The following is a 25,054-nucleotide window of genomic DNA, read 5'->3' on the forward strand; positions in this document are numbered from 1 at the left end:
TATATATATATATATATATATATATATATATATATATATATATATATATATATATATATATTTGCGAATATCTATATATTTTGAACCCCAGGCCCACTGAGACCGTAGAGGTGAGAAGCTAGCAGCTCCTCCCTATCAGCTTGTCAAGCTCGCAGGCAGGACTGAGGGTGGCCCAGCATAGACGCGGGGACCCGGGGGATCCCGGAGGCGCGTTTCTCCGCAGCCCCTCGGGGTGGTGTGGGGGGCTCCAGTCCCGTCCCGGCCCTGCCACGTCTGCGGAGGGAGAATAAAGCCCCGAGACAGGAAGACGAGTTGGGGTTGCACAGCCAGAGAGGATTCCGTTTCCCCGGAGCGTGGCGTGGTTGGGGCTTCCTATCCGGGACAGGCGAGTGTCACCACCCCGTGAGCAAATCCTGGGACCTCGGCACAGCCGGCTCCGGGGCACCTGGCCCCGCGCCCGGCTCGGAGTTCGAGACTCTGGCCGCTCGGCGCCCTGGGGCCCGCGGGCTGCCGACCCGGTGGCCTTTATCTCTGTCCCCCCCCCCCACCCCCTTTGTTCCTTTTATCTCAGGCTCCGCAGGAGGCCCGGAGGGGCCGCGCTGTCCTATCGCCTCCCGGCCGGGCTCCCTCTCGAATGCCCCGGAGGTCCGAGGCTGCGGAGGAGGAGGAGCGGGGCCACCGGGCGGCTCGCTGAAACCGGGGCCGGGCAGCGACGCGGGACCGGCGCGCCCCCCACCCTCCCTCCCACCGAGGGCCACGGCACCGAGCCACCCGCCAGGGTCCCCGCATCCGCTACCCCCCGGGGCCGCGCGCTCCCACCCACCATGGCTCCGGGCCGGGCGGTGGCCGGGCTGCTGCTGCTGGCGGCCAGCGGCGGCCTGGGGAGCCCCGCCGAGGGGCCCGGGCTCGCCTTCAGCGAGGATGTGCTGAGCGTGTTCGGGGCCAACGGGAGCCTGTCGGCCGGCCAGCTGGGGCGCCTGCTGGAGCGTCTGGGCGCTGCACCCCACCAGGGAGCGCTGGAGCTGGGCCAGCTGCACTTCAACCAGGTAAGGGCCCCCACCCCCACCCCCACCCGGCCCGCGGCTTCCCCGCAGAGGCCCATCCCCACGGCGAGGGGCGAGGGGCGCCAGGGGAAGGATTCGTGGTTTAGTTTTATTTTTCCCAAGTTTTGGGCGGTGACCGAGGAGCGGCCCCTGATTCCCGCTGGTGGGTTTGCGGGGGATAAGGGATTAGGGGGTCTGGCAGCCAGAAGGATCAACCCAGCCGTCAGGGGGCTTGTTGGGCCACAGAAAACGGGACGGAAAAGGTGGTCGAGGTAGCTGAGGGCGGAAAGTCAGCCGAGGCAGGCGAGCGTTTTAGATAGGAATTAAAGTCTTGCGGAGAGGGCCGTTTAACGCACATGTTCAGCAGAAGGGGCCTGTCACATGCGGTCCTTATCAGCTCCGGGGTAAAGGACCACTCCCACTTAAAAAAACAAAACAAACAACACCTGCTCTTGTGTGTATTGTGCAAGGCGGTTACAGCACACATGGGGAAACTGAGGACACCCTGAAATTCAGAGCAGAGCGTGGTTGGTGATTCAGTCAGTGGCCGGTGGGGACTGGAGTTGATTTTTCCAGTCATGCCAAGTGTCTGATTCTAAAATTCATTCAAAATAATACAACACACGTTTCTCAGTGCATGTGAATCTGTTTATTCACCAATGCCTCGGATTTAAGGGCAGGCTTCGACTTGGTAGTAAATAATAAATCACACCTGTCTCGGGGCTGGGGCCACAGCTTGGTGATGGAGGCCCCAGTTCTACCTCTCAGCGCTGCAAGCCATCGGAGGAGGCCTTAAATCCACGCTTCCCCTGCTTACCGACTGTGTTAAGTAGCAGAGGGAGAAGTTCGTATATCGTCTGGGGTAGTTCTGGTTTGCTGGAAAGGTTTCTGTTGCTAAGATGTTTTGGGAAATTCTGCATTCTACAAATGCTTCTTTTGGAAACATGGCATTTCCCGGTGAGTCTGATCCTTGATTACAGTTAAGAAAACTACTCAGATAAATTTCTTGACACCCATCAGCAGTACAGTTAGCGTCTTTCCTTCCTTCCTTGGGATTAGAATTAGACGTAGTTTGTCTTGCTCATGAGTCAAGAGCTCTACCACTAAGCCCCATGGCTTTGTTTCTATTAGTAATATCTTTCAGCAGTTACAATGCTCACAACACAAGATTCGGAGTTTTTCTGATGCTGTGACATATGGTCTTTGACCTGGAAGGATTTTGTGAAGCCCCCCATGCTGAGTTTTTAAATGTGAACTGTCCTAAGTTTCATTTCTTGCATGTTTTTTTTAAATATTTGATTTAATGTTTGAGAAATTACATCTTGCAAAGACTGAAATATCCACTTATTTCATTGATATATTTTGAAACAAAGCAAGTACTATTGTAGGTCTTTTTCTGGACTAATCATATTGTCTTCTTTTAAAAGGAAAAGTTACCTGAGCTGGCTAGTTTCTAGGTAGGTGTGGCCATTTGCTTGGAAGGAAGCTTAAGGCCTGGCTTGAGGCTGTATCTGTAACCCACAGATGTTGACTTAAATGATAGTCTTATCTGACAGAGTCTGGAGGTGAATTTGAAAGGGGCCAAAGACCCCAAGCTCCTTTGCAAAAATAGTAGGGGTATGCCTAATCTATTTAGGAAAACTGGTTGAATTTACTGGTAATACCCTGTTTATTTTGTAAGCAGGTAGGATGTCTCAGTAGGTAATTATAGGTTGAGGCCTTTATTCTCATTTGCATGTGTACTCTCATCATGAGCATCAAAAAGGTACAGAAGGAAGCCCATTATTAGCTTGGAAACACAGACAAGCCAAGAAAAACTCAGAACCAATCAGGCTTAACCAGCATCTCTTTGCAGTTCTGTGAAGTCTTAATGAAAACAGCAATCATTGGTGAAATGATGACAAAGGCTAAGCTAGAAGAAGCCATTTATTTGCTGGTAATTGATAGATAGACTTGTGAAGGCACTCATGTGCTCCAGCATAAAACCGTCAAATTTGAAATGAAACTGAGGACCCTTAATGTGTTCCAAGTTGAAACAATGCAGCTTCAGTTCTCAGTTGGGCTCAAAGTAGAACCAGGTAAAGTCTATTGTGAGAAACTTAATTTTATCTGACTTTGAAGAAGTCTGAGAAAGTGGAAAGGTTTCGATGGGCCAGATACTTCTTAATCTTTTACAAGATATATTGGCAAACAAATTGTACTTTTGGATGAGAGCTTTGATAGTGGTTGAATCATCTTCTCTCAGGCAGGAGGTTCATTTGAGAAATTTGGAAATACTTCGTCTTTTTTTTTTCTTTTCGGCATTCATAGGTACTGTTACCTTGCTGCTTAGAGAAACAGAAGTTGCTTGCATTCACAGTGGAGACAATTCAGTTTACAGTTTTGCTTTTTAATGATTACCGAGGGTAAAAAGACTTAGGTGGGGGAACAACCCAAACTATGAAAAGAAGGCTGGGGTAGCCAGGTAGTTGGGGGGGGCTTGACTGACACAGAGACTCATGGGTCCTGGTTCTGGAAAATACTCCTAACACCCAAGAAAAGCCCAGAGGCTAGAACATCTAGGAATGATGGGTCTGGGGGGTCGTGGTGTTGCTCTCTCATTTCCCTTCTTTACTTTTCCCTCCATCTTATTGCCGCCTCCTTTTATATGGACACTGGTTGAACAGCTTGAGAGAAGGGATGCCCTCATCTACTAGATTGTTATGCTGAGCTCCAGGAACACCCCCAGGAACAGGTGGTGGGTCACACGGTGGCTTTTATTCCACACTGTGCCTCCACCCTGCACTTGGGCTTCATCCCCCGGACACTTTCCTGTGCACCTTGAAGCACTCGTTTTTCTTTCACAGTCCTGTTATCATCAAGTTGCCTATGCCCTATTTTTAGATGATGCGAATATATAACCAGTCTTCCTAAAGCAACATGGGATGATTTCTTTGACTACCCCTCCATAAACTCTTTTTCTTCACTAATGAAGTCCAAATCTTGAGCCTGACATTAACGTCTCTGTTCTCCTTGTGTCAACCTTCCTCTTCAGACCTGGCACCCGCTGAACTGAACAAGTCACACTTCTGTAAGTTTCTGTATGCCTTTGCTCAATATCTTCTTTGGAGCCTTCCCGCCTCCAACTAGAAAGACCAGCTTTCCCTCGAGTTCTCCAGTCAAAACAAACATCTTAGGAAAGCCTCGCCACTCTTGTCCTAAAAATCATGTCATTCTTGATTGCTCTATTTTCTGAATTCTTATAAGATTCTTATTATGCTACCATCAGTTACCTATGTGTGTGTCCAGCAGATGCCTCTACTGACTTCTATAAATGGCAGTGCTCATTTTAAGTACAAAGCTGATTATATAACTCTTCTAAAGCAACTCAAGCCCTTTGAGATAAACTATAAACACATTATTATCATTGTCATCGTCGTCATCATCATCATCATCATCATCATCATCATCATCATCATCATCATTTGGAAGTTCTGGTGGCAGAACCCAGGGACTCTAGAGACCTAGGTGCTGCTCAGCTATTTGTAGTCCCTAAACATCAAGTGCTTTAAGACGGCTGAACAGCCTTTTTGTGCTGTGTCTTCCTAGGTCTTTCAAGTTATCGTTTGATACCATGTATCAAACCCATGTACCCAAGCATGAGCTTTTTCAGATATGGCCAAGAGTTTAGGAGGAATTCCTTTTTCCCATGTACTTCTACATTAGTTGATAAAAATTGCTACTAAGGTTGTTGCTTGGGTTCGTTTTCTCTGCCAGGTAAAAAAATTAATCATCAGAAAAAAAAAAAAATCTTGAGCACAAAAGGTAGCAGCAGGGAAAATCTCCCACAAAGCAGACAGAAATCAACCAGTAAAGAAAGACTTTTATTAAGAGCCAGTGAACACCTCATAATAAAGCACACAGAAATACACTCTGCAAAGTTGGGTAGGGCTCGGGAGTGAGATGAGGAGTGGGGGAGGGGGCTTGGGAGCCCATAGTCTGGCTTCTCTTTGAGGGAGAACATTTTAAGATTTTTGAGAGATAGTTCATTCCTAATTTAGGGGTAGCCACTCTGAAGACAGGGAAGCTGCTAAGTCCACAGCTTCGGGCCTTGTTCTGGCCTTGAGCTTGCATTACTGGGCCACAGGCAGGGAGCTCTAAGCAACCAGGCCTTTAGGCCTTTGTCTCAGACCAGGAGTATGAAGAGGAAACTATACTTTCTGCCATTTTTATTACTTATTTGTGACTCCTCTTTCTGTCTGTCTGCCTGTCAGGAACCTACCTTATTCCTTGTCCTTCCCAATCACCATACAGTATGTATATAATGTTTTGTATTATTATGATTTTCTCCTTATGTGGCTGTATCTCATACCAACCATCCTCTCCAGTGTGGATTTAACAAGCAGATGGGAACGATCAACTCTCCTCTGCAGGGGCTGAGATAGTATGTGCTTCATACCATGTATGCATTAGACACTTTTGTCTGGGATTTTAGAGACAAAATCTCCCTTCTGTTGGGCCTCAAATTTTGTGGTTCCTGCCTCACCTACTCAAGTGTCCAGATTTCACTAGAATTTTTTTTTTTTTTGGTTGATGAATGAAGGTTGTTTAGATGGGCAGAAACCTGGATTTTCATCGTTGAGTTCACTGAAGCAGGTAGAACACACGTGCGTGTGATTGTAATGCATGCTTGAAAGCTATGCCTGATTAGAGAATACAAACAGAAGTGAGGCAAGAGCAAACCTGCATTTCCAAAAGCTAGTGTGAGAGTGTGGAATGTATAGCATGGGTAAAGGTGAGGGTTGAGGAGGAAGCTGCAGTGGATTTTACAAGATGCCGTGACCATTCCAATCTGGAGATAGCAGAGGGCAATTATACAGGATCTTCCAGAGAGTTTGCATCCTCTTCGGCAATATTTATTTATTTGCAGTGTTGAATATCTAACATGATAGATAATTATGCCATCACTGAGCTATGTTCCTTTTCTGCTACTACAGTTTTTTGCCTGGAATGACCATTTAATTATTAAATCTTTTCCTTCAGTATTTTCTGGTCCTATGAAGCCAGAGATCTCTGGAAGAGGAAAGACAATTTCTGACTCATGTTAATGGATGACCATTAACAGAGCTAGCAGCATCTAGCAAAAAAAAAAAAAAAAAAAAAAAAGTCTGTGTATGTATGTATGCATGTTTGTCCATCACTGCTTCATTACTGTATGTATTGCTCATTGTCACCTATCACATATTTTTCTGGGGATAAAGGCATTGATAGACATTGTATTGGAGGACATTCTAGGAAGCATGCTCTATGTGTGGAAGAGATAAAGAACACTCGTTCTTTGTTTCTTTCGCCTTTCTGTGTTGAGACGTGATAGGAATAAGTCTGGTAGGAATGCCTTCCTACTGCTGGTTCTTGTTAGAGCCTGGGGGTGTAATACAGAAAAATGACTCTCAGTTCTGTGTTAAGCCTCCTACATGAGGGCTCCGAGTAGCTTCACTCCATCCGTCTCACATTAGTTGACTGTGTACAACTTGCAGCCTTTGGTAAAATGATTTGGTAAAATTCGTTCCCTTGGCTGTGATGTCAAGAGCTCCATTTGCCTTGGCACCCGTTTGAGTGGGATCCACTTAAGAAGAAAAATGCTCTTCATTCTTTCCACATCTAACACCCAAGTGTGTGTCTTTATCCACTACCCCATGAATCATGGGGACCCTTTTGTATAAAACGTACATAGGTAGAGTAGGGATTTCTAATATTTCATTATGCTATACAATGCTTTTATTACTATTTTATTTGTAGTATCACAGTTTCTTGTCACATGGTCTAGGATAAAGGCACAATTATTTGTCTTACATATCAGGAAAATAGGGCACAGAGGAGCTAAGTACCTGGACTGCTGTTAAAAGTGGTAAGATCCCTGACCATCTCAAACACTTTTGCTGTAGTTACTTTTGTTACCGACTAAGGAAACATCTTATCTACGTAGATAAGCCATTACCTCATATTTTGAACTATGGACAAAAGTTACTGACCATCAGTGACTTATCTGGTCCCTGTGCTTAGTCACATGAAAGGGACAGTCAAAGGGCTACAAGAGACTCAGTCTTTGTTTTCAGCATGCACGCACACACGCACACACACGTCAGTAGACAACCTCAGCTGTCTTTTCTTAGTTTTCTTTTTCTGTCTTCTTTTTGAAACATGTTCTCTCACTGCCTAGAACTTGCCAAGGAGGTTAGAAAGCCTGAAGTATTTGTCTGTCTTTGTCCCTCAGCTCTAGGATCGTAAGCCTGCCACCATGTGTGGCAACTTCTTTTTCTCTCCTCCTCCTTTTTCTTTTTCCTCTTTTTCCTCCTCCTCCTCTTTCACATGAATTCTGGAATTGAACTTAGGCCCTTACATTCCCCACAGCTATGTCCTCAATTTCTCAGAGGCCTTTCTATTTTCCTCTTCCCCCTCTCCTACTTCTCAGAGGAGGGGAGGCCCCCAAAGGGTACCAACCCACCCTGGCACCTCAAGTAACAGCAGGGCTAAGTGCATCCTCTCCCACTGAGGCCAGACAAGGCAACCCAGCTAGGGGAAATAAATCCAAATGCAGGCGACAGAGTCAGAGGTAGCCCCTACTCCCATGTTAGGGGACCCACATGTTGACTAAGCTGCACATCTGCTACATATGTATAGGGAGTTTAGGTCCTGCCCATGAAAGCTATTTGGTTTTGGTTGGTGGTTCAGTCTCTGTGAGCCCCCGTGGGCCCAGGTTCATTTACTCTGTAAGTCTTCTTGTGGTGTCCTTGACCCCTCTGACTTCTTCAACCCGTCTTCATTCTTCCACAAAACTTCCAGAGCTTGGCCTATTGTTTGGCTGTGGGTCTCTGCACCTGTTTCCATCAGCTGCTGGATGAAGCCTCTCCAAATACAGTTGTGGTGAACTCCTGTCGACAGGCATAGCATAGTATCATTTATAGTGTCAGGGGTTGGCTCTCTCGCCTGAGGTGAGTCTCAAGTTGGGCCAGTCATTGGTTTGCTGTTTCCTCCATCTCTGCTCTGTTTTTACCACTATACTTCTGTAGACAAGACAAAATTTGGGTCGAAGGTTTTATTACGTAGTGAGAGACTAAGATGGAAAGGTGTGAAAAGTCAGTGTGTGAGACGAAGCCACAGTTCTTGGTCTGTAGACATGGGTCAGCAGGATAAGGCCTTTGCTGCCAATGACCTCAGTCTGATCCTCTGGACCCACATGGTGGAAGGAGAGGACTGACTCCTGCGAGTTGTCTTCTGTATTCCACAGGACTGTCATGGCTTCTGTGGGCATACACTGAATGTTAAAGAGAAACTGCAGCTTATCCCGGTCATGCATGGACACTAGTGAAAAGGAGGAGAAAACATGTTCGCTAATAAAAAAATTGGTTGAGAACAGACAGCTGAAACTTGTTTGCACACATGCACACACACACTAAACAAATAAATGATGTAATCAGAAAAGCTACAGTGTTTAAATAACCACCAGAGCAAGCATACAAGTCATACCACAAGGTCGTACACACGTGGTTCCCAGTCTACTAGACAGCATAAATCCCTAATTTATAAGGAGAGACATCCCTTTGGTTGGGAATAACTTTGGAAGAGTCACAGCTAAGTACATTCTGCTTATCTGCTTTGGTTTTAAAACTGCACATTAATGAATCATCTGCTTATGGTAATTGTAGCTACACTTTTAATAACATGTTGGATTTTCCGGAGACTGTCACAAACTCCCTTTCATGGAATGAAGTTTTCATTAATTGTATTTCATATATTGATTTTTTTCCTGCCCCCCCCCACCAGAGACAACACTTTGAGTGGCAGTGGCTCTTTCTTCTGTCGCTAGACGTGAATATGAGAGAAACATCAGTGTTATCCGGACAGCTTCCAGCCTAGTGCTTTCAGTGAATTTTAGAATGGTTCTACTTCTGGCAAATGCAAAAAGAAATCTTCCTTTAGACCTTCCTTGACTGTGTCCTGCTGGGAGCAGTGGTTGTTCACAGGCATTGGGGAATGAGCTGCAGACAGGAGGGAAAGCAGGGGAACAGAGCATTTTTATAGAATCATTTGGTCTACTCTGACATGGCGTTGGCATGAGGAGAGTCTGAGCTCTTTGTTATGAGGACAAAGAGAGTGAAATCCCTCCTTGGCCAGTTGTGTTTTCTCTTGGGATGTTGCAAGTAGAATAGCAGGTGAAAGGCTGGCAGCAGCTAGACTTTCTATGCTTCATACTGTATCCTTGTTTCCTGGTTCATCCCGTCATAAGGGGCAGTGATGGGCAGAGGTTTAATTTCCCTACCATGAAAGCCATTGCTTTTCAACTATGACTGCAGTTTTCATTTGTTTTCTTTAAATTTAATCCATTTTGGAATTCTACGGGTAGTAATACAAGTTAGTGAAAAACAAAGAGAACATAAATAGGAATGGAGGGTAAGGCCTGAAGTTGAGAAGAATGGATGAAGGCTCCATGTGGCAAAGAAAACTGACCCCAGTGAAGATAATGCAGTGTGGCTGGTTGCTGCAATCTGTGAGTTAATTGCATGCAGGGCAGTGTTCATCAAGGGATGTACCTGGGACGGAGTGTGAAAAGATAATCTTTGGGTCATTTACTTATTTAAAAAAATTTTTTTGGAAACCCTAGACAATCTTAGAAACTATGCCATTTTCAGAGACTTTTCCCATTTTCAACTCACCTAAGAGTAGACTCCTGTTTGTAACTGATGCCAATTAACTTATTCTTAGATTATTTCCCAGTTGTCTGTTTCTGTAGCCAAGTGTGTTTTCTGAATCTTGAGATTTATAAAGAAATGAGACTATCATCGAGTTACCTTTGTGATGACGGGATTGGAGAGCATAGAAAGCCTTCAGAATGGAGCCTTGTTTAATTTGGTTTCTGTCTGTTTCCAAAGATCGTCTGGTGTTTTTGTTGGCCTGAAGTTTAAGGGGGAACAAAAGCAAACATCAGTGCATCAATGGCGCTGACCTGAAAAGTAGCCTTACGTCTTTTTTTTTTTTTAAATCCAAATATTTAACATCTTTGCTTCAGAGGTTTGTTTGTTTATTTTTTTTGAAATATATACACACCTAACTGAATAGTTAAAGAAAAAAGAAAAACAAAACCCGTAAAATGAATGAGGTCAGACAAAGCCCCAGAGGCCATTTTAGCTCCATGAGCTTAGTTCATTGTAACCCATGCTTGTCATCACTCTGGCGAATGCCTCAGATCTCTAACCATTTTAGGCAGTGTTGTGTAATAGTTAACAGTGTGGCATCTAGAGACTGAAATTTAAATTCTGTCACTTAGTAACATGTTGGTCTCAGGCAAATAACTTTACTTCCTTAATCCTAGTTTTCCCCTTGGTGAGCCAGAAGAGTGAGCCCCACTGGTAGGATGGTTTGAACTGTAACAAGTGCAGCACATCTACGACATTCCAGTCACTTAGGTGTTTAGTGAGTGACACGGATAGCACAAACACAATTTCAATTCCTTGTGCCACTTCATACAATGAATAGCAAAAGAGATAATGGATGCTTAGAAAATGCTCAGTGTGGGCCCGTCTCAAATCATGTGCTTTGTGCATACTATTGTCCTCATAATACCATGAAGCGATATAATTGTATTGTCCATAGCATGGTTGTTTTTCACTGGGGACCGAACATCTAAAGGCCAGTTGGTTTACAGAGAAAGATACGGCTGTGAAAAGACAGCAAGAGTTCCCAGAGAAGTGTGTCAGTCAGGTGACTTTGGCTGTCCTGACTTTCATTTTGAAAAAGGCTCTAACACTGCCTCTGCTTCTTTTCACCGGACATTGGTACTAAGTTTCTCAAGATGTCAACCTTAGGTGTAAAGTCCAATGAAGGAAACAGATTACTGAATAAATATTGGAATTGTTCCTTCCCTTCCAGTGGACTTCTCAGGCTGTATTTAGGAAGTGTCTCTGCCTTATTATTTTTCTTTTTTAAAAATTAATTAATTTTTAATAATTCATTTTATTAATTATAGTTTATTCACTTTGTATCCCAGCTGTAGCCCCCTCCCTCAACCCCTCCTTATCTCACTATCCCTCCCTCTTCTCCTCCCATGCCCCTCCCCAAGTCCACTGATAGGAGAGGTCCTCCTCTCCTTCCATCTGACCCTAGTTTATCAGGTCTTATCAGGACTGGCTGCATTGTCTTCCTCTGTGGCCTGGTAAGGCTGCTCCCCCATCAGGGGGAGGTGATCAAAGAGCCAGACACTGAGTTCATATCAGAGACAGCCCCTGTTCTGCTTACTAGGGAACACACTTGAAGACTGAGCTGCCATGTGCTACATTTGGGCAGTGGTTCTAGGTTATATCCATGTGTGGTCTGTGGTTGGAGTATCAGTCTCAGAAAAGACTCCTGTGTCCAGATATTTTGGTTCTGTTGCTCTCCTTGTAGAGCTCCTGTCCTCTCCAGGTCTTTCTATCTCCCCCTTCTTTCATAAGATTTCCTGCATTCTGCCCAAAGTTTGGCTATGAGTCTCAGCATCTGCTTTGATACTTTGCTGTGTAGAGTCTTTCAAAGGCTCTCTCTTTCAAAGGCTCATGTCCTGTTCCCTGTTTTCTCCCTCTTCCAATGTCCATCCCATTTGCCTTTCTGAGTGAGGATTGATCATCTTACCCAGGGCCCTCCTTCTTGCTTAGCTTCTTTAGGTGTACAGATTTTAGTATGTTTATCCTATATTATATGTCCAATATCCACTTATAAGTGAGTATATACCATGTGTGTCTTTTTGCTTCTGGATTATCTCACTCAGGCTGATCTTTTCTAGTTCCCACCATTTACCTGCAAATTTCATGATTTCCTTATTTTTAATTGCTGAGTAGTATTTCATTGTGTAAATGTATCACAATTTCTGTATCCATTTCTCTGTTGAGGGATATCTGGGTTGTTTCCAGCTTCTGGCTGTTATGAATAAAGCTGCTATGAACATGGTTGAGCAAAGGTCCTTGTTGTATACTTGAGCATATTTTGGATATATGCCTAGGAGTGAAATAGCTGGATCTTGAGGAAGCACTATTCCTAATTTTCTGAGAAAGTGCCAGATTGATTTCCAAAATGGTTGTACAAATTCACATTCCCACCATCAATGGAGGCGGGTTTCCCTTTCTCCACAACCTCTCCAGCATGTGTTGTCACTTGAGTTTTTGATCTTAGCCATTCTGATGGGTGTAAGGTGAAATCTCAGGGTTGTTTTAATTTGCATTTCCCTGATGACTAAGGATGTTGAACATTTCTTTAAGTGTTTCTCTGCCATTTCTTTTAATAGATTTGGTGTGCCTGGTTTTATGTTGAGGTCTTTGATCCACTTGGACTTTAGTTTTGTGCAGGGTGATAAGTATGGATCTATTTGCACTTTTCTGCATCTAGACATCCAGTTAAGATAAAGTGGAGAAGAGCCTTGACTTTGTTGTCACAGAAGACAACTTCCTGAACAGACCACCAACAGCACAGGCTCTAAGATCAACAACCAATAAGTGGGATCTCATGAAACTGAAAAGCTTCTGTTAAGCAAAGGACACTGTCGTCAGAACAAAACATCAGCCTACAGACTGATAAAGGATCTTCACCAACCCTATATCTGACAGAAGGCTAATATCCGGAACCTATAAAGGACTAAAGAAGTTAAACAACAACGAATCAAGTAATCCAGTTAAAAAATGGGGTACAGAGCTAAACAGAGATTTTTCAATAGAGGAATATCAAACGGCAGAGAAACACTTAAAGAAATGCCCAACCTCCTTAGTCATCACTTTACACCATTACTAAAATGTGAGTGGCTTGGGGGGGGGGTTCATTGTGCTTCTAGAAATTGATTAGATTTCTCTTTTTAAGCTAAGATCTATTTCTAAATCTATGTAAACCTTGATATAGATTTTGCAAGCCAAAGAATTCAGGACTTTCTTAGTTCAGTTATGAGACGGAAGAAATAGAAGAGAACAGCCATTGTGGTCTCACTGAGGACAGAAGAAAGGCATGGCTCTTCCAGAATGGGGAAAAAGAACATTAGGTCAAGTTTTAGAGTGGACCACAATGTCAGTAGTTTGATTCTGACACAGGAAACAGATCATGTGCCACATAAATTCATCATGTGTTGTATGACACACAGACCCTTCTGTTAAAGATTACATGGTGTCACTTGTACTAGTTCCCTGGTTTTTGTGCACAGAAGCATGATGGACTATGGTCTTCTGCCCAAGAGCTGTGCTCTCAGGACTCAGTATATGGCACTTCACCTCCATCTGCTAATATGAGAAGCAGTTACTGGGCTCTTATCTTGATCTTGGGACAAGTGCCATTGAGGGAAATGTGGGCAGTGTCTTCACTGCACCAGGAAGCATTCAATTCTTATTGTTCTAATAGGAACAATGGCTACTTCTGTGGAGTGCATCTTGTGCGCCAGGCATTGTGCTTGGTGCTTCCTTCTGTACCATCCCGTTCGTTCTCACAGTCCTCGAGGGAGATGGGACTTCCAGCTTTGGATCTCAGTTCTTTTCCCTTGTTGATCTGAAGCAGATAATGTGTTGCTTGGGCAGCTCTGCTGAGAGTCCCCTGAGGATCCTCTGGTTTTGGGTACCTCCTTGTGTGTGTATGAAGTGCATGAGTGCCTCCTCCACTTCCTCACTTCCCAGCTACTCCTTAACACACTATGGTCGGATGTCTCCCGCCACTTCCTTGATATTATTCTCTACAAGGTCATCTGGGCCTTGATGTTGCTAACACAATGGATGTGTCTCCTGGCTTACCTTTCTGTAGATTTTTATGATGCCTTTTATAACCTTAATGAAACCCACCCTTCCCTTGCTTGCAGCCATTACATTGCTGTTAGGTTCTTTTCAATGTTTTATGACCTTTTCCTTCATCCTTTAATATCGTGGTCCTCAGAGTCCCTCAGGCCCATCTTCTTTTGAGTCCACACACTCTCTCAGTCACTTTGATCTCCATGCTTATCTCTCTGAATTTGTATATGTTTTCTCCCTGTGTTGTCTGGATCTAGATTTTTCCCTTGCAATTCAACCTTGGACATGAAGGCATCTTCCCTATTCCCAAGCTCCACACATTTACACTTGCCCCAAATTGAATTCATCCACTCCATGTCTCCATCAGAAATGTGAGAATCCTGTTTTCTCACTGTCAGTGTTAGGCATCACAAGCATCATACTGAGGTAAGAACCTGGATGTTACCCTCTGCTTTTTTCTCTTCTCTCTTCCCTCTATCATTCTTCCTCTCTCCTTCTCTTGTATAATGTACATAAGTCCTGTCCCAGTAAACTAAATGTCCTGTATTTGATTTCTCTAAACTCCAGTGTCTGTTTTTGTGTAATGGAGAAAAAAAAATGCAGCCACTTTACGGGATTGTGGTAGATACAGTGTCAGATAATGTAGGCAGGCACATCGTCTTGTGAGGGGCACGTGAGGGATGGATGTCATCCCTACAGTTGATGGCCTCGCATCCATCACCTTCTCATTTCCCTTTCTGCCCTCTGCATCTTGGTCAAATGTTTTCCTTGAATAATGAACAAACCTGGAAGTGTTTGTTCCAAATGGCTTCCAGCACAGTTGAAACCACAGAGAACTCCTTGCTTGGAATGTGTGGCCCTGTAGCATCTGCCCTCACAAACACATATCTTGACACTCACTTTTGAAATAATAAATTTAGTTCCAGCACAACTTCCTAAATTAGTCCAGTCAACCTACATGGCTTATTTAATTGAAAATAAACCAGCAATTCTTTGTTTTTCATGCAAATAGATCTTAAAAGTAACATGAAAGGAGTGTTATGTTAAAATTTCAACAATGTGTTGTCTAAGTAGAAAGAAATAATGAGACACTATCATATTTAATTTCTGAAGTTTCCAAGATTCTTTTCTCCTTATTTAGGTGCAGATGTTTTTCTCCATCGCTATGATTTTTAGAAAGACTTGGAAACCCTAGGGTCAGTGTTAGTTCATTTGAGAATCACAGAGCTGATTCTGGGAAATGTAAGTAGCACAAACAGATAACTTAGGCTTTTACAAATAATCTCATCAGACGTCATGATGAAGGACTCCTGATCCACATCTCTCAGAATTCTATTCAGATGTATGTGCTGGTTTTTAACCTCCCTTCATGCACCTGTTTGTGTCCAAATCCTTGGTAGTGGTTGAAGAAGACATCACATGCAAGAAGTCCCTCTTCTCTAGATGTCTGCGATCTGACTAAAAACATACAGATTTTTGTGAATAGATAATATTGTAAGAAAGTGATAGTAAGTGCTAAACAAATAAATAGCATTAGTGTGGGGTTCTGGAGAGGAATGGGTGAACATGACAAGGTCAAGCCCTGAAGGTGGGTATCAAATGGGGCTTTGCAGAACAGAGACCAATTGGATACTTTAAGATAAGAGTATCAGAATTATGGGTCATGGTGGGTGTAAAGTCACAGTGAAGGTAAAATACAAGGTTTATTAGAACTTGGTTAGAGCATAGAGTTTGTGGATGTTTGAAGAGGTATGGCCCGAAAAGGGGAAAGGGCTATTAGAGATAGATAACTGAAATTTTTCAAGTATTTAGACTCATGGGGAAGCACATAGTTTTGAGAGTTTGTTTTCACTATTGTATGTGCTTATGTGTTGGGAGATAATGAGGTAGAAGAGGAAATGCTGATGACGCCTTTTAACAGAAGCAGTCTTGCAGGGTTGTGGGACAAATAGAATGAAAGCTACACAAGATTACATTAGTGGCATCAGGGTCCACTGCTATGCAGTTGTGGTAGTTTGAGTAAGAATGACCCTCATACACGCATATTCACCAGGAAGTGGCACTATTTGAAAGGATTAGAAGGATTAAGAGTTATGGCCTTGTTGGAGGAGGTGTGTAACTAGGAGTGGGCTTTTGGGTTTCAAAAGCCCATCCCCAGTCCATCTCTCTCTGCCTGTGGATCAGGATGTAGCTCTCAACTGCCTCTCCAGCCCCATACCTGCCATGTCTGCTGCCATGCTCCCACCACAATGATAATGGAGGCTTCTGAGGCTGGAAGCAAGCACCCAGTAAAATGCTTTCCTTTCTAAGAGTTACCTTGGTCTCAGCATTGCTTCATAGCAGCAGAACATTGACTAAGACAGTGGGATATAAGGCTTTGCGTGATCTCCCCTATGCTGGGCAATTTTATGTCAACTTGATACAAACTAGAGTCTTCTGAGGGGAGGGAGCCCCAGTTGAGAAATGCCTCCACAAGACCAGGCTGTAGACAAGCCTGTAGAGCATTTTCTTAATTACTGATCGATATGGGAGAGCCTAGCCCATTTTGGATAGTGCCGTCCCTGGGTTGGTGGTCCTGGGTTCTGTAAGAAAGCAGGCCGAGAAAGCATGAGGTGCGAGCCAGCAAGCAACACTCTTCTGTGGTCTCCGCCTCACCTCCTGCCTCCAGGTTTTTGTGCTGTTTGAGTTCCTGTCCTGATTTCCTTCAGTGAGGAACTATGGATGTGGAAACCTAAGCCAAATAAGCCCTCTTGTCTCTAACATGCTTTTCTTTTTAGCAATAGTAACCTAAACAAAGACAAATTAGTACCAGGATAGTGGGGTGTTGCTGTGACAGACCTGACCATGTGGCTTTTTGGAGGAGTGTGAAAGGACTTTGGAACTTTGGGCTAAAAAAACCACTGAGTGTTATGAACTCATTGTGATGTGCTATAGGAGCTTTGATGATAAGAATGTTGAAAGCAGAGAAGATAATGGAGGCCTGGCTTGTGATATTTAGGAGAAAAGCAAAGACTTTACTGCGCCTTTTTATGTGAAGAATTTGTGGTGTCTGGCAGCGGAAAGAATCACCCATGATTATCAAGACCAGGATCACTAAAGTAAAAACCTTTGTTTTGCTGGGACAATGGATGCTGGTTAGCTGGGGCTGAAGAATCAGCTGTGATTAAGAAGAGCCTGGCATCATTGAGGTGAAATCTTCTGAGAAATGTGTTTCTCAGAGTTATCACATGCAAGCTGTGTTCAGAGATGGCCAAGGTTGTACCTCATGCTGGCAGCCAAATATGGTCAGGTGTAAGAGTCTCCCAGGTGGTATTGGTTTTGAAGGCATGAAGGGGTTGTGGAGGACAGCTGAGGCCTGGCACTGTGAGAGGCCAGGAGAGGCCGCTGGTGAAGGCCCAGGACTGAGAGGTCATGGAGAGAAGTTGATGCTTTGCACCATGAAGAGAGCCCAGCAGAAGCTGTCGGTGAAAGTGAAGCCCAGTTGCTGCAGAAGGACCCCAGCACTTCAGAGATGCCAGCACTATGGGATGACCACAAAGAGCAGCAGCAGCCATGGAGTGGAGCAGACCGAAGCTTAGAAGACAAGCTGTGTATGCTGCAGAAGGTGGAACTGGGGAAGTGATCCAAGCCTGCTGAGGATCATGAGTGAATCCCAAATGCTGGACATTGGACTGTTTACACGGTTGGAGTATGGTTTTGCTTTGTTCAGATTGTGACCGTGCCCTGGTTCTTAGCTCTTGAAGTAAGAAAGTATTTATTTTTGATTTTATAGGAGCCCACAGTTGAGAGACTTTTAAGAGTTTGGATTTTAAAAGAGACTTTGGTTTTTTTTTTTTTTAGAGACTAAACTTTTAAGTGTTTGCATTGGAAGAGATTGTGGAACTTTTAAGTTTGGAATATGTTTTGTATTTGTGACATTTATTAATCTGAGATCTTGGGGATAAACTGACAAGGAGGTTATATCTTAAAAGGTTGCATGTCAAGTTGACAAGGGGTCAGTTATGCTGGCTAATTTTATGTCAGCTTGACATAGGCTAGAGTCATCTGAGAGGAGGGAACCATACTGAGAAAATGCTTCCAGAAGATTGGGTTGTAGGCAAGCCTATAGAGCATTTTCTTAATTAGTGATTGCAGCCAGTTGGTGTGGTGACATCCCTGGCCTGGTGGTCCCAGGTTTCATAAGAGAGAGCAAGGCATGGGGTACAAGCCAATAAACAGCACCCCTCTATGGCCTTTGCAACAGCTCATGTCTTCCGGTTCCTGACTTGTTTGAGTTCCTTTTCTATCTTCCTTCAGTGATGAACTATGGATGAAGCAGCATAAGCCAAATAAACCCTTTCTTTCTCAACTTGCCTTTTCTCATGGTGTTTCATCATAGCAATATTAACCCTAACTAAAATATCTACCACCAAGAACCCTGTGTCTCATTATCACACACTAGGTTCACAAACATTTTAGTTCCAAAACTGCCTTGTTTTGGAACAAAACTCCAATTTAGGGGACATCAAAAAGCCTTAGCTTCTGTGACATGTCTCTTAAAATTAAGGACCTCCCCTATCAGTGGACTAGGGTAGCAGCATAGGGGGAAAAGAGGGAAGGAGGATGGGATTGGGAGGAGATGAGGGAGGGGGCCACAGCCAGGATACATATTGAATAAATTGTAATAAATGAAAATAAAAAAGAATAAAAAAAAGAATTTAAAAAATGTAAAGAGCTATAGATGCTCAGTTCTGAGTTTGATACCCAGTATTGAACCAAACTGGGCATGGTTGCTCATGCCTGTAATCTCAGCACCCTGGATGTGAAAGTAGGACTATCAGTTCAAGTTCATTCTTGACTACATGATGGACTTAAAGCTAGACTATATTATATAAGAACCTGTGCCAAGAAAAAAGAGAAAATTCAAAGACATTTACTTAATTTATTAGCAATAACAATAATAACAGATTACAAGTTAATACTTTAATTTTTGAAAGATTATTTTTAATCTTGTGTACATCTGTGTATAGATCTGTCTGGGCTGTGTGCATGGGTCTTGGTGCTGTGAGGGTCCGAAACTTTGGGTCTCCTTGGAGCTGGACTAATGGGCTGTTGTGAACAAACTGAAGTGGGTACTGAGAACCAAAACTCAGGCTCCCTGTAAGAGCAGGGCATGTTTTTAGTAGCTCACGTTCTTAACTAAGAAGCCCTCTCTCCTGCCCACATGTGAATATTTTTAAGTGAAAAGGAAACTTGTCCACCTATTTATTTTTCAGTGCCGGTAGATGCTTGCTGTCACAGATGCCTGCTTTAATGTGTATTTCCACTTGTGGTGCTGCATTTGGTCTACTGTGACATGAGCCATGCCACCCTGTTAACTTGTGAAAAAAAAAAAAAGCGAGAGTGGAAAGGGGAAACAGTAACATGACGAGAAATCATTTTGATTCTCTGGCAGAGACTTAGTAATCTAGGGGTACCCAGGACTATGGCTTGAGAACCAATGTGCCCATGTTGGACAAATGCAGTCCTCATATGCAGAGGTGAGGGGCTTTGAAGGTGAGCTGAAGATGTTTATCACGTCTCAGAGAGATTGAGGAGGAGACATTTGGTGAACAGCAAGGCGAAGCAGCACTTTGAACTTAGACAACAGGATAAATCCATAGGGCTATCTTATAGTGGCACGAAACAGGGGGCCTCCTGCCCTTGGGACAGATCTGGATTGAGAGCAGGAACTCAGAGCAAGTGTCTCTGTTTTGACACTATCCCACTCCTCATGGTGAGGTGGTCTTGAAGATGGATACGGAGTAGGATGGAGTTGGGAAAGGTACCAGTTGCTATGATAAAGTCTGAAAGCTTTACAAACGTCTTTGAAAAAACATGTTGCGCTTTTAAAACTTTTTATTTCCTGTTTATTTATTTATTTTAAATTAACTTCCAGTTCATCCTGTGTGTAAGAGCCTAGAAAAAGAGATTAAAATGAAAGGGAAAATAATGACTTACTTTTATTTTTCTAAAGAAATAGAAACACAAGTACATTGTTTAAAATTATGAAAGCAAACTGGCAGAAAGGGAAGAAATCACAAATAATTTTAACATCTAGATAGAAACACCATCAACATATGGGGGACCTTTGTCTCTAAATTATATCTTACTTGCTTTTTAGTAGTAATAATATTTCTACACATTGCTTCATAAGGTTTTTTTTTTTTTTTCCCTAACAGTGTATAATTAGGCAAGGCATTCTTTTCTTTTTTAAAATAATGTATTTTGGAGGAAAACTGCTCTTCTGTTCTTCAGGAAGCATTGTAAGAATATATGTGTGTGGAGCACATACGCACATGTATGTATGTATGTATGTATGTATATATGTATGCATGCATGCGTGCATATTTATCAGTGTCAGTGTGTCTGTGATTTTAATGTATGTGCGTGTATTTGAGTACATGTTTGAGTGTGTACGTATGTATAAATGTGAGTGGTGTGTGTGTGCATGTGTGTGTTGTTCAGAACACATGTGCACCCTTCAGGCTTAAGTAAGAAGCATAAGCAAACATGGGATGAAAACACTGATATTAGAGGGACACTTATCACTCATCACTTGAGCAGCCTCCTCCACCCGGAGGTCCTTCTTCCAGCGTGTTCTTTGTTCAAACCTTCTCTTTCATGGTGATGGGAACGTGTCCCAAAATCAAGCTGAGAGAGATTGCATCAGCTTTGAGGGGGCACTTAAGATGGCAAGCTTGGAAAAGGTTGGAAGAGAGCGAGCAGCTAGAGTAATAAAAGGCGAGGGACACCGAAGTTTCTGCTAACCGAGTTGCAGCCGCGGTGACGTATTTCCTCAGCCACTCCTGCTCCGAAGGAACGTTCCTGTGGCCAGGGCCAGGCCTGTAAACCACTCCCATGAGTCCCACCAGGGAGAGAGACAAATTTTATTGGTTAGAAAAGTCCTCCTCTACTCCTCTAGTTATACCCTCTAGTTATGCACTTCAAATTTATGTATTCAGATGGTTGGGATCTAAGCCAGGTGCCCCATATGTAAAATCTCTCATGTCGATTTTACTTCTGCACTCATTCTGTTCTAGTTATTGCTGGGAACCTAAGTCCCTTTTCCATTTGGTCACTGTCATTCACGAGTTTTCCCATTCATTTTCTTCGTCCCCTGTTGACCAGCAGCTCTTGTGTGCCAGGTATGGCCTCCGTCCTATCAGTAAGCATTAACGGAAGGTGAGCCCAAGGGATGTGAGTGGCCTCTATGCCGTCGGAAAACCATCTTCAGCCTTCACCTTTACCTTCTGTGGCATAGTTTACGGCCCGTCCTTGTCCTGGTCTCAGTCACGTAGCTAGTTACACAGCGGCAGTTCAGGTGCACTGACGAGCTGGTTCTGCTGAGGGGGCTGGGGAGGAAAAGGTCCTGGGTCTAAACAGCTGTGGACGGTCACTGCTTCCCGGTGGTACACATTCACCGTTGAAATCCTGTGACCAGGACAGGCCCTTCCCGGCTGTGTTAGCAGTGCGAGCCCGTGTTTGAGGCACTGGGACAGGTCGTTAGTTTCTGCTGCTTGAACGTAGCCTTTATGAATTCCAGTTCTCCCTTTTGGAAGATGGTGGCGGCGAGATGGGGTAGAGTTGCATTTAAGTGAGCTCTTTCTCTCCCCCACCTCACTAGTTTCTAAGTAGTTTAAAGAGTAATTGAACTTTAGGATGCCCCACCCCCAAACCAGCAGGCCCAATAAAACACACAGGATTTGTATTTGCAGGATCTACATGATTTTCTTTTTATCATTTGAGTTATTCTTTGTTCATAATGAAGACCTAACAGGCCATCTCCGATGTCTTAGTAATGAACGGGAAGACATTCGAACCCTGGCACTTGAATTTTATCTTCACCTACATGCTAATCTTGAACAATTTACTTCTTCAAGATGTGATTTCTTCATCCATATTTTTCTCTGCCTTTAGTAATTACTGTACTGTAGCTCCGTTTCTCAGCATGCCCATGGTAATTACTATTCGGAACGTTTATTTATCAGTAAATTGTGATTGATTTTTTTTTCTTTGAACGAAAGCCCTTATCTCATGACACCTTGTGATACCTTTATTGTGTTTACCCATTTTACATCTGTTTCCTGTGCTGAGTGACAAGTCAGTGGTGGAAGCTGTAACACATCCCCAGCTGCTGCACCTGTCTGAAGAAAAGTGTAAATAGTCCAGTTAATGAGTACTGTGAATGAGAACAAAGAAGCAGCAGAGAGGCCTCAAAAGGCACAGAGGCGCCCAGGGTGGCAGGCAGGGTTTCATGCTGTTGGTTCGTGGTGACATCCTGCCTGGAACCATGTGAGAAGATTGTCCCCCATATGGTGTGGGAAGGATGGCTTCTGAGTCTTGGGTCACAGCTATGCACATGAAGGATTCTAGAAGGAAGCTGCATTTTTGTGGGAAACCAAAGGCTGTAGCAGTCAGTTGTGGAGCATGGAAGGGTACAAAAGTCACTAGAAAGAAATGAACAGTTTTTTTCCACCTTGGACCCAAAGCCCTTGTCCCTCCTTGGGCTCTTGCTAAGGATTTGTAATGGAATTTACTGTTTGTATAGCTGAGTTACTTTATAAGCTAGGAAAATGAGCTGGCCTTGGTACTCATTTCTAATTTTGGTCACAAAGCTGGCAAGCATTAAGTCAGTCTCCCTTCCTCTACCAGTACAGAGAGAACACAGCCCTTGTGACAGGGTCCTTGTTGGGGGTGTGAGCTAGTCAGTGTTTCTCAGAGTTCCCATCCATGGCATGATCTGAAACAGTCTCTGGGGTGACTTTACACCTGGTTTGGTATGAAGAGGTTGGCTGCAGAAGCACAGGAGCAGATGGTCTTATTGTCCTATCTAATGGGTGCTACTTGACAAGACAGCCAAGTACAGGTGTGCTGGCTGAAGGAAGAGCTGGCAAGCTTTGAAGAGTAGGAGAGCTTGCCTTTGCATCACCACAGGTAGCAGCTGGCTTAGGTATAGACTTAGGCCGGTAATCCCAGCATTTAGCCTGCTGAGGGAGGAGGGCTGCTGAGGGAGGAAGGCTGCTGAGGGAGGAGGGCTGCTGAGGACTCCCTAGTGAGCTCTAAGGCTAGTCTGAGATGCAGTGAGTGATTCTGAGAATCTGTCTCAGAACAAACACGAATGAACATGTTGCAGGATATTTGATCCCACTGTGAACCCTAAAACTGTGAATTGTAAAACCCTGTTTCTTGTTTGGTGTGGCTCAGCCACCCCTAGCACACACCTTTAATCCAAGAGCTTTCTGTACACAGGATTTAATAAAGTTAACTCTAGGTCAAGAGGTAGAGCAAGAAACCAGCTGACAGGGATTAAAGAGCAGGAGGGACTTTGAGTTCAGGGATATAGAAGACCTTTAGCTCTCTAGTTCTTGGGCTTTAGCTCTCTGGCTTTTGGAGCTTTTGAACTTTGAATCAGCAAGCCTTTGGCTTTGGCTTTTTTTATTTTATCATTTTATTTTATTTTATTTTATTTTATTTTATTTTATTTTATTTTATTTTATTATTTTATTTTATTTATTTTTTGCCTTTTCCTACTGGGCTATCAGCTAAGCTAGTGAGCCTTTGGGTTTTTTCCCATTGGGACATGAGCTGGGAAGCAAGGTTATCTAGGTTCTGTCTGTGCCTCTCAGCTAGGTTTTCAACCCAACATCCAGCTCCTGAGTCTTTGTTGGTAAAATAGAACGGTTGTGATTTTCATTCTTTTATAACAACATGAACAAGTGGATTTTTACGTATCAATCAGAACTCTTATTTGATGAGTTAAAAAAAAAAAGGCAACTTCCCTTTAGCTAAAAAGATGATTCATTAAGTAACTTCCCTAGGGTCCTCCTTCTCTTGTAGCTTCTTTAGGACTATCGATTTTTTGGAATTTTTATCCTATATTATATGACTAATATCCACTTATAAGTGAGTATATACTATGTGTGTTTTTCTGCTTCTGGGTCACCTCACTCAGGATGATCTTTTCTAGTTCCCACCATTTGCCTGCAAATTTCACGATTTCCTTATTTTTAATTGCTGAGTAGTATTTCATTGTGTAAATGTATCACAATTTCTGTATCTATTCCTCTGGGTTGTTTCCAGATTCTGGCTGTTATGAATAAAGCTGCTATGAACATGGTTGAGCAAATGTCCTTGTTGTATACTTGAGCATATTTTGAATATATGCCTAGGAGTGGAATAGCTGGATCTTGAGGAAGCACTATTCCTAATTTTCTAAGAAAGTGCCAGATTGATTTCCAAAGAGGTAGTACAAGTTTATATTCCCACCAGCAATGGAGGTGGGTTTCCCTTTCTCCACAACCTCTCCAGCATGTGTTGTCACTTGAGTTTTTGATCTTAGCCATTCTGATGGGTATAAGGTGAAATCTGAGGGTTGTTTTGATTTGTATCTCCCTGATGAGTAAGGAGGTTGAATATTTACTTAAGTGTTTCTCTGCCATTCAAAATTTCTCTATGGAGAATTCTCTGTTTAGCTCTGTATCCCATTTTTTAAATTGGATTACTTGATTTGTTGCTGTTTAACTTTTTGAGTTCTTTATATATTCCAGAGATTAGCACTCTGTCAGATATAGGGTTGGTGAAGATCCTTTCCCAGTCTGTATGCTGTCGTTTTGTTCTGATGACAGTGTCCCTTGCTTTACAGAAGCTTTTCAGTTTCATGAGGTTCCATTTATTGGTTGTTGATCTTAGAGCCTGTGCTGTTGATGTTCTGTGTGAACTCAGTGGCTGGATCTTTGATCACCTCCCCCTCTTGTGAATGCAGCTGTACCAGGCCACAGAGGAAGACAATGCAGCCAGTCCTGATGAGACCTGATAGGCTAGGGTCAGATGGAAAGGGAGGCGGACTTCCCCTATCAGTGGACTGAGGCAAGGGCATGGGAGGAGCAGAGGAAAGGAGGGTGGGATTGGATGAGGGAGAGGGCTGCAGCTGGGATACAAAGTGAATAAATTGTAATAATAAAAAATAAATAAATAAGCAAACAAAAAGGAGAATTCATCCATCCATATAAGTAGAATCAAGGGGATATGGACTTCAGCCATAGCCACACCCACAATCATAATGGTTTAAAAATCTTTCTCTCTGTCTCTTTTGCCATTTTTTTTTTTCACATGGTGTGGCCAAAGTGACTGAAGGATTCTTCATATTCATGGTGCTCTTAGCAGAGAATGACTTCTTCAGTAGTAGCTCTGGGTGTATAGGTCTAGGTCACATGACATCTGGAAGGGCAC

The 25,054-nt window shown here is 43.4% G+C and overlaps 1 protein-coding gene across 1 annotated transcript in view; it reads left to right on the top strand.

Moving 5' to 3' along the window:
* Positions 1 to 576: 576 nt before the first annotated feature.
* Slc39a8 (solute carrier family 39 member 8) overlaps positions 577 to 25,054 on the top strand; it is a 66,306-nt gene continuing 41,828 nt past the window's right edge. Inside the window, exon 1 of the mRNA XM_055628305.1 lies at positions 577 to 1,046. Coding sequence (XP_055484280.1) covers positions 825 to 1,046 — 222 coding nt within the window. The 5' untranslated portion in view covers positions 577 to 824. The remainder of the gene's footprint in view (positions 1,047 to 25,054) is intronic.

Source organism: Psammomys obesus, unplaced genomic scaffold (genome assembly GCF_907164565.1).
Source record: "Psammomys obesus unplaced genomic scaffold, mPsaObe1.curated_primary_1811, whole genome shotgun sequence".
In the NCBI taxonomy this organism is placed as follows: Eukaryota; Metazoa; Chordata; class Mammalia; order Rodentia; family Muridae; genus Psammomys; species Psammomys obesus.